Below are 16,506 nucleotides of genomic sequence, written 5' to 3' on the forward strand. Positions count from 1 at the left end.
CCAGCCATAAAATAACGCAATATATGTCACAACAGGTGTAAATATATTGGTCATGACAGTGTTATGGCCATATTATGACAAGTTATGTCAGCTGTTATGACACATTATGACATGGTTATGACTCTGTCATAATGTGTTATGATGCTGGGTGTCAAGTAAAGTGTTACCAACAAAACACAGGGTCATACCTATAGGCCCTGCTTTAAAATAGTGCACGAAATAGGGAATAGTCTCCCTCTCCTCCTCTATAGTAGTGTAGTGTCTGTGGAGTGGACTTACTGCCCGTCCCCCTCCAGTCATTTTTTTCCTCTCGCAGAGAGAGACTCATTCTGTTTTCAGACTCTGTTCTCTTTTCCGCTCCCCAGTAATGACAAGAAGCATAAAACTATCATTGAGATAAACTGGTACTTCAACTCCTCGTTCTCCATCTCCCTCTCCTTGGTTTAGTGTTTTCCAGGGTGTCTCACCATTCAGATCCGAACAGCGCTCTGTGTGTTTCTAGTCCTGTTGACCTACTCTGTCACCCAAGCCTGTGTGGTAAGTGTGTGTGTTTAGAAGTCATCATGTACGTTTAAAATCTGGCAACTCTAAGGCTTGCTTTAAAACTCAGGTTAGCTCCACTATTAGACTGACATACAAGAGCTCCTTTCCCCTCATAATCTCTCCCTCTCTTTTTAACCTGTCTCCTTCCCCTTTACCCCTCACCCTTTTCCTACCTCCTCCAGGTGAGCTGTTTACCCTGGGTCTGGATTATGGGAGGTAACTCCAGTAGCAGCTCCGTGGAGACTGTTTCCATGGACACGCCGAGCGAGCCAGGGCCAATGAACAGTACGGTAGCAGAGGGGGTGTGTCCGAACGTTTCTTACGCTCTCCTCTCCTGCATGGCCGGAACTCTCACCGTCATCCCTTACCTCCGCGTCTCCTCGTTACCTAAGATACTCCTGCTCTTCCTTCTCTCGGTCCTTTACACCGTTGCCATGGAGACCAGCGGGTACCGCATCGCCGTGGGGTAAGGGGGCTCGGGTGAGGGGGTGAGAGGAGTGTGGTTCAATATGGGCAGGGTATGCTTTGTTGGTAAGTTTGGTAATGTTTTAATGCAGTGTGTGTGTGTGTGTGTGTGTGTGTGTGTGTGTGTGTGTGTGTGTGTGTGTGTGTGTGTGTGTGTGTGTGTGTGTGTGTGTGTGTGTGTGTGTGTGTGTGTGTGTGTGTGTGTGTGTGTAGGGGAGGTTTGCTCCACCCTCGGCGGTATGATCCAGTGCTGGGTCTCCTGTTGTTTTCTGTAGCTCTGGCTCTACACTGTAGACAACTGGACCTCAAACTACGCCTAGACTACCTGTGGGCCACTCAGGTGAGTGTTTGTGTGTGTGTGTGCGTGTATGTGCGTATATGTGTGTGTGTGTGAGTCATTAGTGTTTGTGAGTCATTACCCCCCTCTAGTGATGAGGAAAAGCTATTACAGCTGAAATAGACTACTTTGTGAGCTCCAAGTGAAAACCAAGCCCCCTTTTTGGATATCTCTACAAACTAAAGGACTATCACTCTTTCATTCTGTCTGTATCTAGGTGTGTTGGTTATTTGTTGGTTGAAACCCAAATGGTACCCTATCCCTATGTAGTGCACTACTTTTGAACAGAGCCATATAAGGAATAGGTTGCCATACTATACTAATACATGTATTGCATCAGTGATAGTGATGTACGGCTACCTTGTTTTTGTTTCCATGTATTTTGTGCAGGCAGAGGAGGAGAGAGGCGACATGGAGAAGGTGAAGCTGGACAACAAGAGGATCCTGTTCAATCTCCTACCTGCACATGTTGCACAGCACTTCCTCATGTCCAACCCCCGCAACATGGTGAGTCTCACCCCCGTCCCACTTGCTCCATGTCCCCTTCTCTCCCTGTCTCCCCGTCCCCCTGTCCCCCTGCATCTCGTCCCCCTATTCCCCCGTCCCCCTTACACCATGCCCCCCCCGTTCCCACTGCACCTCGTTCCCCTGTTCCCCCTATGCCTCGTCCCACTGTTCCCCCTGCCCCACCTGTGCCTTGTCCCCCAGTTCCCACTGTGATTCGTCCCCCTGTCCCTGCCGTTCCCTGCTGGGTCATCTCCCGGTCATGTTTGGGTAGTGGTGCATTTGAGTAGCTGGTGTGATCAGGTCATTTTGAGGTCATGTTTGGGTTGAAGTGTGATCTAACCGCATCATGACGTGGTCATGTTTTGATGTTGCCTGAGAGCTTTTGAACAGTAAATGTTAAGAATTGACTCTTTTACCTCCAAGGTTGTATGGTGGTTGTGGTTTGGTTGCGGTTTGGTTGTGGTTTGGTTGTGGTTTGGTTGTGGTTGTGGTTGATATTTGTTTGAGATTTTATTGTTGTTTGGTTGTGGTTGATGTTTGTTTGTGGTTTGGTTGCGGTTTGGTTGTGGTTTGGTTGTGGTTGTGGTTGATGTTTGTTTGTGGTCTGGTTGCGGTTTGGTTAAGGTGTGATGTGACAGGTTCTCTGTCGTTGTGTCTACTGATTGATCAATATCCGTTCTAATGATGTCTGTTCCTCTCCCAGGACCCTCCCACTCCCCCCTCTCAGGAAGAGGAAGTGATTAAATCAAACATCCTGTAGACTTCCCAACCAGGACACGTGTATTCCCGTCACTGATTTTTTTGTAAACAGTGGAACCAGGAAATGACCCTGGGACAGTTGTTACAGGGGTGGTAGAACAGGTCCTAGAGCAAGGGAGAGAGAGAGGGGATCGTTTTTACATAGGGTTAACAGTACAGGTCCTGCAGTGCCCTGTCATATTGATACAGTGTGTTGATGGACATAGGGATACCGGGAACAGCGGTGACCCTTAAACCCTGGAATGTTGTAGAATGGTTACATCTCTCGATCCCATGTATCCCTATGTCCATCAATGCACTGTACCAATATGCCAGGGCGCTGTAGGACCTGTTCTGCCACCCCTGTAACAACTGTCCCAGTACCAGTGTAATAGCCCTATCTAGCTCTGGTTGTCTGTCTACCTCTATTCTAGGACATGTACTGTTAACCCTCTGTAACAACTGTCTCAGGACCTGCTCATATCTGTGTATTAGCCCTATCTAACTTTTAGTTCCTCGTATCTGTTCTATGACATGTACTGTTAACCCTCTGTAACAACTGTCTCAGGACCTGCTCATATCTGTGTATTAGCCCTATCTAACTTTTAGTTCCTCGTATCTGTTCTATGACATGTACTGTTAACCCTCTGTAACTGTCTGAAGACCTGTTAATACCTGTGCAATAGCCCTATGTAAGTCTTGTTTCGTGTCTACCTATCTGCCTCCCTGTTTTACAACCGGTACTGTTATAACCATGTAACAACTGTCCCAGGACCTGTGTATATTACGAGTGTATCTCCCTGTCTGCCTATCTGATCTAGGATTGGTACTGTTAACTCTGTAATAACTGTTCTTTCAGGGTGATGAACCATCTAACGTCAAGTTGTAAAATCCTGAACTTTTCCTTTAACCCTTTGTAAAAACTGTTTCAGGACCTGTTAATACCTGTGTAATAGTCCTATCTAACGGCTAGGTTCCCTGTCTGAATCTGTGTTAGGACCTGTACTACCAGTCGTATAGTCAGGTAGGAGTGCTGTTTGCCTCCATCGCTAATTTCAATGACTTCTACATTGAGCTGGACGGCAACAACATGGGAGTGGAGTGTCTCAGGCTGCTCAACGAGATCATCGCAGACTTTGACGAGGTGAGGCATCCCAAATGGCACCCTATTCCCTATATAGTGCACTACTTTAGACCAGGGCCCTATGACACCTTATTTATTTTATAGTCCTATGGACCCTGGTCAAAAGCAGTGCATAGGGAATAGGGTGCCAATTGGGATGTGGACCAACATCTCCTCTACTTTCACGTTCTACTGTTCCATGTGTACTGACAGTGTTGACATTAGTTCCATGTGTACTGACAGTGTTGACATTAGTTCCATGTGTACTGACAGTGTTGACATTAGTTCCATGTGTACTGACAGTGTTGACATTAGTTCCATGTGTACTGACAGTGTTGACATTAGTTCCATGTGTACTGACAGTGTTGACATTAGTTCCATGTGTACTGACAGTGTTGACATTAGTTCCATGTGTACTGACAGTGTTGGCATTAGCTGGTCAGATATTAGAGTGGTGGTGTGATCATACAGTTAGTTCATGGCTCTCTTCAGGGAGAGGAAGATATTCATGAGGGGAGGAGGTTGGTTTGGCTGAAAGTTGATTACAGGGTTGGGGTCAGTTTGAAATTGAAGGCAGTCAATTCAGGAAGTAAACTTTCCAAAAGTTCCAATTCCATACTTGAAAACATTTCATCTATTTTTAACGACTTCTCAATGATTTGAAAAAGAGAAGCCATGTATGTCTAAAGTTTGTCCATTTCTGTTTAAAAAAAAAAATCTAATCGCTTCCTGAATTGACTGACTTCAATTGGAATGAACCCAACCCTGGCTTGTTATTTCTAATGCTTACTGGTCACGTCTCTCTAATAACTCTCTGTATACCTATATATGATTACCTTTCTCTCTTTCTCTGCCTGTAGCTGATGGATAAAGAGTGCTATAAGGACATTGAGAAGATCAAAACTATCGGCAGCACATACATGGCTGCAGTAGGCCTGGTACCTACCACTGGCTCCAAGGTACACTTGACTACAGTATACCATACAGTGTGTGTGTGTGTGTGTGTGTGTGTGTGTGTGTGTGTGTGTGTGTGTGTGTGTGTGTGTGTGTGTGTGTGTGTGTGTGTGTGTGTGTGTGTGTGTGTGTGTGTGTGTGTGTGTGTGACCTCAATACAAACCGCTTCTGGAGACCCAAATCCAAGGGTCCTCAGATACTGATTTCTTTGCATGATGTGAAGTTTCCACCTTCCAAATTCTATATGAGAGAGAGAGATAGAGATAGACAGAGAGAGAGACATCGAGAGAGAGAGAGAGACATCGAGAGAGAGAGAGAGACATCGAGAGAGACATCGAGAGAGAGAGAGGTAGAGATCGAGAGAGAGACATCGAGAGAGAGAGAGACATCGAGAGAGAGATAGATAGAGACACAGAGAGAAAGACAGATGGAGAGAGACATTAAGAGAGAGAGAGAGATCGAGAGAGATCGAGAGAGAGAGAGAGAGAGAGAGAGAGAGAGAGAGAGAGAGAGAGAGAGAGAGAGAGAGAGAGAGAGAGAGAGAGAGAGAGAGAGAGAGAGAGAGAGAGAGAGAGAGAGAGAGAGAGAGAGAGAGAGAGAGAGAGAGAGAGAGAGAGAGAGAGATCATATTATGATGATCAGTTTTTTGACAATCTCCATGCAGAAATCATTACATTTCAGGCAGAGGGTAAAGTGCTTCTTTGTGGAGATTTCAATGCAAGAACAGGTTCTGAGCCTGACTACACTGATGCGGGAGGTAACCACCACATATTTGGTCACCCCTCCTTGTACAGTAGCCCTATTATAAATAATAGAAACAGTCCTGACCAAACACTGAAAAAAAATGGGAAGGAGTTAGTGCATCTCTGTCGAGCCTTAGGCCTGTACATGCTTAATGGTAGAATCAGAGGGGACTCTTTAGGTCAGTTTACTTACTGCTCAGCTCTTGGGACAAGTGTAGTCGATTATGCCATCACGGACATTGACCCCTCCTCCATTAGTGCATTCACTGTCAGACCACAGACACCATTGTCAGATCACAGTCAGATCAACGTGTTTCTGAAGAAATTAACCGGCAATATTCATTCAAAAAAACTGCCCAATAAACTCTACAACATAAACCAATCGTACAGATGGGCTCCAAACAGTGCAGAGAGATTCATTGAAACATTGAACTCAAATGAAATGATGAACTCTATACAGTTTTTCAATAACTCACAATACCAAAACAATAAAGATGGTGTCAATTCAGCTACTCAAAACATCAATTGCATATTCCAAAAAGCAGCATCGAAAGCAAATTTGAGAAAACCAAAGAAATGCAACATCAGAAACAAAAAACAAAATGTTTCTGACAAATGGTTTGATAATGAATGTAAAACAATTAGAAAACACCTAAGACAAATGTCAAACAAAAAACATAAGCAGCAAAACAACCCAGAGCTACGATATGAATACTTTGAAACTCTGAAACAGTATTAACATACACTGAAACGCAAGAAACTGAATTATACCAACAAGACACTTGATGAAATTGAAAACGCAATTGACCAAAATCAGTTCTGGGACATGTGGAACAATTTAAGCACAACAAAGCCACAAGAATTAGCCATACAAGATGTAGGAATTTGGAAAACTTATTTTGATAATCTATACAAAAACATCCCACAAAAAGACTTAAAACAGAACCAATTAGAAATTAAAGAAAAATTGAACATCCTTGAATCAGTCATTAAAAACAACCAAAATCCATTAGATTACCCAATAACCCAACAAGAACTAAATGAAAAGCTCAAATCTATTAAATCAAAGAAGGAACATCAGAAATGAAATGCTGAAAAACAGCACACCTGAGTTGCAAAATGCTGTGCTTAAATTGTTCAACATGGTTTTAACTTCTGGCTGCTTCCCTGATGTCTGGAACCAGGGGCTCATCTCCCCTATCCACAAAAGTGGAGACAAATCAGACCCCAATAATTACAGGGGAATTTGTGTAAACAGTAACTTGGGAAAGGTTTTCTGTAGCATTTTGAATTCAAGAATTCAAACCTTTCTTCAAGAAAAAAATGTATTAACTAAATGTCAAATTGGCTTTCTCCCAAACCATCGCACTACTGACCATATATACACCTTACACACACTAATTAATAAACACGTCCACCAAAAAAAAGAGGGCAAAATCTTTGCTTGCTTTATTGACTTTAAAAAAGCATTTGATTCTATTTGGCACGAAGGGCTTGTCACGGCTGTCTTCCTCTTCTTCATCTGAAGAGGTGTAACAAGGATCGGACCAATATGCAGCGTGGTAGGTATCCATGTTTTAATATAGAAAACTGAACTATGAACACCAATACAAAACAATAAACGTGAACAAACCGTAACAGTCCCGTGTGGCACAAACACTGACACAGGAAACAATCACCCACAAAATACCCAAAGAACATGGCTGCCTAAATATGGTTCCCAATCAGAGACAACGATAAACACCTTCCTCTAATTGAGAACCAATCTAGGCAACCATAGACTTACATAAACACCTATAATGAACACAACCCCATAACTCTACAAAAAAAACCTAGACAGTACAAACACCCTAGACGAGACAAAAACACACAAACCACCCTCGTCACACCCTGACCTAACCAAAATAATAAAGAGAACAAAGATAACTAAGGCCAGGGCGTGACAGGGCTATTCTACAAAATTCTCCAAAGTGGGCTTGGTGGTAAGGTGTATGACTTAATAAAATGTATGTACACAGAAAACAAGTGTGCAATAAAAATCAAAAACCAAAGAACAGAATTCTTTTCACAATGTCGAGGTGTGAGACAAGGCTGCAGTTTGAGTCCAAATCTTTTCAACATTTATATCAATGAATTAGCAGACATGTTGGACCATTCTCCAGCCCCAGGACTCACACTATTTGACACAGAGGTGAAATACCTGCTATATGCTGATGACTTGGTACTTCTATCACCAACCAAAGAAGGTCTTCAACAGAACATTAATATTCTAGAGCAATATTGCCATAATTGGGCCCTGGCAGTAAATTTCCCAAAAACTAAAATCATGATTTTCCAAAAACAAAACAGATGTCAGAAACACAAATATAAATTCACCCTGAACAACACCATAATTGAACACACAAAAAATTACACCTACCTTGGTCTGACCATATCTGCATCGGGAAACTTTAATAGGGCAGTGAATGCACTCAAAGACAAAGCCCGCAGAGCATTGTATTCAATAAAAATGAAATGATTCAAAATCAACATCCCAATTAGAATTTGGACCAAAACATTTGACAGTGTAATCCTACCAATAGCTCTTTACGGAAGTGAGGTTTGGGGGCCACTCAATAAACTGGACTTTAAAATGTGGGACAAACATCCAATTGAAGCCCTACATGCAGAATTCTGTCGGAAAATCCTACAAGTCCAGAGAAATACACCAACTAATGCATGTAGGGCAGAATTGGGCCGCTTTCCAGTAATAATGAAAATACAGAAAAGATCATTAAAATTTTGGCTACATCTAAATTCAAGTCCAAATTCGAGTCTGCAATTTAAAGCACGCCCAGAAACGAGCCCTCTCAGTCAGCTGGTGTTGGACCTAACCAACCAAGCTGACACCAGCACTGCTTCAAAAGAAAGAATTCCAATAAACAAAATCATGAACCAATCAAAGGACTCATATATACAACATTGGAAAAATGAAACAAAATCCCAAAGCCAACTAAATTGCTATCTGACCCTAAACAGAGAATATGAATTGGCTGATTATCTCTACTCTGTCAGAGATACGAAGCAGAGACAGATCCTTACCAAGTACAGGCTGAGTGACCACCGATTGGCAATAGAAACCGGCAGACATAAAAAGACATGGCTACCCAAAGAGGAGCGTGTATGTGGTCACTGCACGACAGGGGAGGTAGAAACAGAGATGCACTTTCTCCTTTACTGTGATAAATATTCCTCACCAAGAGATTCATTATTCACAGAAATGACTACATTTATTCAAAATGTTAACTTATTAAACCCAGAGGAAAAACTAAAAATAGGAGCGAAGGAGCAATGGCTCCTCTTGCAGCCAAACATGTATTTGCCTGCCATAGCCTGAGGGACACTGAATAATAACATCTGCATAGTAAGCAGTAACTTACTTATTATTACTGTTATTGTTATTACTGTTATTGTTATTACTATTATTATTGTTGTTTATCATTCCAAATAGTAGTGGTATGGGTGGTAATGGTAATGATAGCAGTTTAGTGATGGTGGTGGTGGTAGTAGTGGTAATGATGATAGTAGTTGTAGTACTGATGTAATGGTGAAGATGACCGTTATTTAGTTATAAGTTAGTTATAGTTTAATTTTCCATTTTTATATTTATTACATTACATTCTACTATTGACTGTTACCATTTTATTGTTACTATTTTTATATTTAATTTTGTATTATTATTTACTGCCAATCTATATTATTATTTGTCATTGTTTATAATTTTATTACAATGTATATTGTATACATTGTTGCTTTGGCAATATTGACACAATGTTTCTCATGCCAATAAAGCAGCTTGAATTTGAATCAGAGAGAGCGAGAGAGAAAGACAGAGAGAGCAAGAGAGAGCGAGAGAGAGCGAGAGAGAGCGAGAGCGAGAGATAGAGAGAGAGAGAGAGAGAGAGAGAGAGAGAGAGAGAGAGAGAGAGAGAGAGAGAGAGAGAGAGAGAGAGAGAGAGAGAGAGAGAGAGAGAGAGAGAGATAGAGAGAGAGAGAGAGTGAGACAGAGAGAGTGAGACAGAGAGAGAAAGAGAGAGAGAGAGAGACAGAGAGAGACAGAAAGAGAGAGACAGAGAGAGAAAGAAGAGAGAGAAAGACAGAGAGAGAAAGACAGAGAGAGAAAGACAGAGAGAAAGACAGAGAAAGAGAGAGAGGATTAAATGTTACTGTGGTGTAAGCATGTCTGCCTTTTATAAAACACTCTTCTGGCTTTACATTAAATCCTCGAAGGTGGACAAACAAAGCAGTCATTTTGAGACTTAAATCCAAACTTTATGCAAACTTCACAGTTTGTGAGCCGGCAATATTTTAAATCCTTATGGTATGAGCTGCATTAGATAACTTCCTTCATAGCTTGTATAAGAATGTGCAGCTTTTGTGACCTGGGGAGGAAATGAGTGAGTTCCATTTTGTACTTAATTCTCTCCTCTTGTCTTGTGATTCCAAGGCTAAGAAGTCCACCTCCTCACACTTATGCACAGTGGCAGATTTTGCTGTTGAGATGTATGATGTACTGGATGCCATCAACTACCAGTCGTACAACGACTTTGTCTTGAGAGTGGGTGAGTGAAAACACACACACACGAACACGAATGCATGCATGTACACATGCACACAGACGAGCAGGCACACAAAAACGCACGCACCCCCCCACCCACACACACACACACACACACACACACACACACACACAAATAAACACACACAGACAGACACACACAGGACCACACAGATTGTTGTGAGAGTCAATGCGTAAAGCTGTGACCTTTGACACTAACTAGCTGTCCGTCAGCACCATCAAGAGCCTTGTGACAGGAAGCGTGTCACCTGCGGGGTTGTCACTCGTTACCACAGCCACAAAGTCTTTATCGTAAAAATGAATATACATATATACGTACATATATACATTAATATATCTAAAATATAATACATATAAATATATTTAAGGTTAGGGTTAGGTATAAGTTTAGCAGTGTGGTTAAGGTTAGGGTTACGGTTAGGGTTAGGTTTTAAATCAGATTTAAGAAGATAAATTGTGGAAATAGGCAGGGTTTAACCGTGATTATGACTTTGTGGCTGTGGTAACTAGTAATGAAAGACCTGGGTTCTATTGTATTCGTTATCTTGTTTGGAACCTGAACCTGCTAGTTAGTCACTGCAGTGCCTGATGTACACACTTCCATTCTGTCAGCAGACTCTGTGTGTGTGTGTGTGTGTGTGTGTGTGTGTGTGTGTGTGTGTGTGTGTGTGTGTGTGTGTGTGTGTGTGTGTGTGTGTGTGTGTGTGTGTGTGTGTGTGTGTGTGTGTGTGTGTGTGTGTGCAAGTGTGTGCAAGTGTGTGCGTGTGCATGTGTGTGACAGCAGAAACTTGGCTTGTAGATTTGTGTTAACCACAGTGAGGACCATACTGATATGTATTATGTATGTATTTTCACTGTGTGAGTGTGTGTGCATGTGTGTGTGTGTGTGTGTGTGTGTCTGTGTGTGTGTGTAGGTATTAACGTGGGTCCAGTAGTAGCAGGAGTGATCGGAGCACGGAGGCCTCAGTATGATATCTGGGGGAACACAGTCAACGTGGCCAGCAGGATGGACACCACCGGACTACCGGGAAAGATACAGGTACAGCACCCCAAACACACACAAATGTACAGACACACGCACACGCAATCACGCACACATAACGCACACAGATGCACACACACACACACACACACACTATGCAGGTGATCATTCAGCTGTCGTTTGTTATCATGTGTCCTACATTACCCCCAGGTGACAGAAGATGTGCAGCGCATCATCAAGGGTCAATATGACTTTGTGTGCCGTGGCAAGGTCAGCGTCAAGGGCAAAGGACAGATGCTTACCTACTTCCTGGAGGGGCGGATCCCCGGCAGGGGGTCACAGCATCAGCCCAGGAACCTGGATCGCTCCCGGACAAGTCTGTTCAACCGTTCAGCCATTAGCAACATCTGCACCAAACTGAGCCCCGCCCCCACCATGACCACCTATTCCACGATGCGAAACCCCACCCCCGGCATAGCCACTGCAGCAACCACCTCCACAAACAGCACCATCCTCTACCTGCCCTCTGTGGCTGTTCCCACGGCGATGGAGGTGTGAGTGAGTGGCTGATTTGAAGACTGTCTCCATAGTGACCAAGGAATCTTCCTTGACAGATAGAGAGTGGAGATCAAGAGAGAGATAGAGTAGAGCTGTTAGAAAGTCACTGAAAGTGAAAGTGAAATAGGGATGAGAGAGAGAGGAAGAAGGAGCGGGTTCCACTTTACTGGACTGTCAATAGAGAATGTGGTTCCACTTTACTGGACTGTCAATAGAGAATGTGGTTCCACTTTACTGGACTGTCACTAGAGAATGTGGTTCCACTTTACTGGACTGTCACTAGAGAATGTGGTTCCACTTTACTGGACTGTCACTAGAGAATGTGGTTCCACGGTGCAAACGGACAGAGAAATAGTCCTGGACCCAGTCTTTTCTCTCTCTGTGAGGAGATGGAACTTAAGGATTTTGGTCACTGGCCAGCCGGGCTAGTAGACCACAATTTCTACTAGCCAAAGGTCCTAAATCTGTACCATGCAAACTTCACTCGCAAGACATTGCCTTCATCTTACTTTACCTAAAGATTCCTTCACATTATGTAACCATTCCCTGGTCTTACCTTACCTAACCTTTCCTTCACCTTATCTAACCTAACCATTTCTTTACCTTACCTTACCTTAACCTAACCTAACCTAACCATTACCATTACTTTACCTAATCATTCCTTCACCTTACCTAACCTAAACATTCCTTCACCTTACCTTACCTTACCTAACCATTCCTTTACCTTACCTTACCTTACCTAACAATTATTTTCCCTTACCTAACCTAACCATTCCTTCATCTTACCTTACCTTTCCTAACCATTCCTTCACTTTACCTTACCTAACCATTCCTTTACCTTACCTTACCTTACCAAACAATTCCTTTACCTTACCTAACCTAACCATTCCTTCATCTTACCTTACCTTACCTAATCATTCCTTCATCTTACCTTACCTTACCTAACCATTCCTTCATCTTACCTTACCTTACCTAACCATTCCTTCATCTTACCTTACCTTACCTAATCATTCCTTCATCTTACCTTACCTAACCATTCCTTCATCTTACCTTACCTTTCCTAACCGTTCCTTCACCTTACCTTATCTTACCTAACCATTCCTTTACCCTACCCTACCTTACCTTACCTTACCTAACCATTCCTTCACCTCGCCTTAGGTTGACCCTTTTATCCCTCTGATTAGGGTTGCAAAATTCCAGTAACTTTCCCAACATTCACAGGTTATTCAGAAATCCAGGTTGGAAGATACTTGGAATTAGGAATGGATAAACTGTAAATACAGGAATCCTACAACCAGGATTTCTGGAAACCTGGGATTTTTGGGAAAGTTACCAGAATTTTGCAACCCTACTTATGCATCTTATATCAGAGCTGTTGCCTTACCGACGGACCATTCTACAGGCTGAGTTTAGTGAACGTGTTATAATTGTATCGCCTTTCAGATCAATGTAGATTTCCTCCCTTTTCTATATAAATGTAATTCTGCCAAGAATGTCTGTCACAGACTGGACCATATTACATTTTCTGGACCATATTCCTCCAATACAAACTGCCAGACCACATTGTCTATTGCAAAGTGTTGTAGTCTTTATTACAGCTTTTTAAATGTACAAAGCTTTGAATTTAAGAATGACAGCTATTATCTTAGAGATGGGGCCTTGTATCAGTTCAGGGTTGGTCACCAGTATTGTTGGATGCATGATGACACCTTCCGCTGCATTGGAGTCCAGTTTTCTGTGTGTTTATATTAAAGTGGATAAATGATGCTTCTAACTTCCAGAATCTTCCTTCCGTCATTCCAGTAAATGTGTAGCAATAAAACAGCGTGTGTTCTTCTGAAACGGAATGTCCCCTGCCCTGTCCTGCTTGCAGTAGCAGTGTTGCCAACTGTTTTTCAGTGAGAATCACTATTGGCTCCTTGATTTGTTGCTAGAAGTCCTTAGATTACGTTTTGCCGTGAGGTCAGCTGGCGCAGTAGCTCAGCTCTGATTGAATAATGCTGTTAGAGCATCCTGGTTGGATAGCTGTTTATTGTAAGAGCATCCCGATTGGATAGATGTTTATTCATTGTAAGAGAAACCTGATTGGATAGCTGTTTATTGTAAGAGCATCCTGATTGGATAGCTGTTTAATGTAAGAGCATCCCGATTAGATCGTGATGTTAACTGCAAGAGCATCCTAATTGGATAGTGCTGTTATCTGCAAGAGCATCCTGATTGGATAGTGCTGTTATCTGCAAGAGCATCCTGATTGGATAGTGCTGTTAACTTGTAAGAGCATGCGTTGCCGTGACAAAAAAAAGTATGTATTTCTGTGAAAAAAAAGAAAAGCATGTTACAGAGAGTTATTTTTTTGTGTTGAGTGTGGTGAGGTTACAATTCTTTGGTGGTTTAAAAATTGCGTTTTTGCCTGCTTGTTTATTGAGTGATATTTTCAATGACAAAAAGACCATGTTCATGGTGTTTAACTTCTATTTTTATCAACACTTTATTGAGACCTGTGGTTTTGAAGCAGGAAGGGGAGTACAATTCTCTCACTGAAGAGCAACCATCCTTCTTATTCTCTCCCCTTTTCATGCAGAGTCCAATTATTTCTATCATGGCACTGTATGTCTCTTACAGGCCACCGTAGCCAGTTACTCTGAAGGCCTCTCCTCTCGGGCCTGCTATGCATCTCACCTGTATGAGGTAAAGACACAACGAAACAAACAGACAAACAGACCAACAGACCAACATACACAACAGTCCTCTTGCATGTGAAAACTAAGCCAAGGAAAGCAGTGCTCTTGAATATTTGCTGCTTTTCAACCTGTGACTTTTTTGGGGGCGTTGTGCTGTGGTGTGGTCGTACGATCTTCAATTTGATGTTTGCGGCAGTTAAACAAATGTCTGAAATCGACTCCAGTTTGTGAGTCATGTTGGACCTAACTGAGACATTACAGGATGGTAGGAGGCCGGGAGTTGGGGGAGGGGGGGGGGGGGATACTCTGTGACCCTCTGTGGTCATGATGATATGGATTAGGTGATGTATCAATGTGCCAACATATTGTCGTAAACATATCATACATATCGTCTGCGCCCCAAATGGTACTCTATTCCGTATATAGTGCACTACTTTTGACCAAAAGTAGTGCACCATATATGGAATAGGGTGGCATTTGGGAAGCTCCCATCCAGTCTACATCAGTAGCACACAGACCTGTGGCTATGGGGTTTCATTGACTGTGTTTTTACTGTTTTCATTTGTCATTTTATTTAAAGGGATCTAGTGCTTTTGTAACTCGAGATAAACTTTATTAGAACGCTGTAGCACGATCAACAATCACCATATTTTATTAACATGGAAGTGATTCTGCATATCATATCAACCAGAAAGTCTCAAACTCTTCATACTTCTGTATCAGATTCAGATCAGATTCAATCTTTCTACATTTCATCATATCAGTCTCTGAGAGAAAAAAAGATTTTATATACCTCTGCTTTGGACAACCAGTAACATTGATGGACAAGGGTTCTATATTCTATATTTCCTGTGAACTAGATATCGATATTTTCATATATGATACGGGTTGAAATATTGTGATATGTTTAGGTATTGCTCACTGTATATTGTATGTAGAGAGACATGACATACTAACCTGAATGATGGTTAAATATTTCCAATGTCCAATATTCCTTTTGTTAACAAAACAGTATTGGTTGATATGTTTTATGTGAATGTACATTTCTTATGGAGAAACTATTTTATACTATAAGTGTTTACACTGCTATGATATTGACGTATTATTAAATAATAATCAACGTAAGCTCTTGCGTCAATCTCCTCAACCCTTTGTGTTTTTCCTATGTGTGTGTGTGTGTGTGCGTGTGCGTGTGCGTGTGCGTGTGCGTGTGCGCGTGTGCTTGTGCGTGTGTGTGTGTGTGTGTGTGAGGCAACCAGAGTAGTTGCTTATGGATAGGTAACTAAACTAATAATGCATAAAATGACATAACACTGGGCCCGGCAGAAGAGAAGACTTGAGGGATGTAAGGAGAGGGGGGCAACAACACAACATGGGGTCAGGCTGTTGGTCATAGTGCGGCCTCTCTCTGTCTCTCTCTGTGTTGTTGTTGGTTGGTTGTGTCGTAACAGTGTACGGACGTCATGTGGGGTAGTAACTGACAACATAACAGGAATCTTGTACAGAGAAGAGAGGAAATCTGTTGACACTCAGACATCACTGATCCCCAAAATATGTATTCCTCTCAAGGGGAGAATGGCCAAAAGATCTGGGAAGATGGGGATAAAGAAAACACACACAGACACGCTCTCGCTCTCGCGTTCTCTTGCGCTCTTTAGCGCACTCTTGCGCTCTCTTGCGCTCTTTTGAGCTCTCTCGCTTGCTCTCTCTCGCTCTCTCTCGCTCTCTCTTTCTCTGTCTCTCTCTCTTATATGCACACACACACATACAGTACACACACTCAGGAAGTTGAAAAAGTTTGGCATGGGCCCCCATATCCTGAAAGGTTCTACAGCTGTACCATTGAGAGCATATTGACTGGCTGCATCACTGCTTGGTATGGCAATAGTACCTCCCTTGATCTCATGGCGCTAGAGAGGGTTGTGCGGACAGCCCAGTACATCACTGGGGCCGAGCTCCCTGCCATCCAGGAACTCTATACCAGGTGGTGTGAAAAGAAGGCCCTGAAACTCGTCAAAGATCCCAACCACCCAAGCCATAGAATATTTTCTCTGCTGCCGCATGGCAAGAGGTACTGGTGTATCAAGTCTGACACCAACAGGTTCTTGAACAGCTTCTATTTCCAAGCAATACGACTGATAAATAGCTAACAATAGCTAATAGCTCTCTATGCACACTCACAGGGCACTACACACTCACACACACTGTCACTCCAACACTCACACAAACACTCCATCATTTTCTCACTCACACATAA

General features: G+C 42.5%; 1 protein-coding gene across 1 annotated transcript in view; it reads left to right on the forward strand.

Moving 5' to 3' along the window:
• The window catches only part of LOC139540619 (adenylate cyclase type 1-like), an 83,255-nt gene extending 67,881 nt beyond the window's left edge, over positions 1-15,374 (forward strand). The window contains exons 11-19 of the mRNA XM_071344432.1: positions 448-537; positions 726-1,009; positions 1,222-1,348; positions 1,736-1,852; positions 3,588-3,734; positions 4,574-4,672; positions 9,897-10,011; positions 10,943-11,067; positions 11,221-15,374. Of these exons, the coding sequence (XP_071200533.1) occupies positions 448-537; positions 726-1,009; positions 1,222-1,348; positions 1,736-1,852; positions 3,588-3,734; positions 4,574-4,672; positions 9,897-10,011; positions 10,943-11,067; positions 11,221-11,568 (1,452 nt within the window). The 3' untranslated portion in view covers positions 11,569-15,374. The remainder of the gene's footprint in view (positions 1-447; positions 538-725; positions 1,010-1,221; positions 1,349-1,735; positions 1,853-3,587; positions 3,735-4,573; positions 4,673-9,896; positions 10,012-10,942; positions 11,068-11,220) is intronic.
• The last annotated feature ends 1,132 nt before the right edge of the window (positions 15,375-16,506 follow it).

Source organism: Salvelinus alpinus, chromosome 16, assembly GCF_045679555.1.
Source record: "Salvelinus alpinus chromosome 16, SLU_Salpinus.1, whole genome shotgun sequence".
Lineage (NCBI taxonomy): Eukaryota > Metazoa > Chordata > Actinopteri > Salmoniformes > Salmonidae > Salvelinus > Salvelinus alpinus.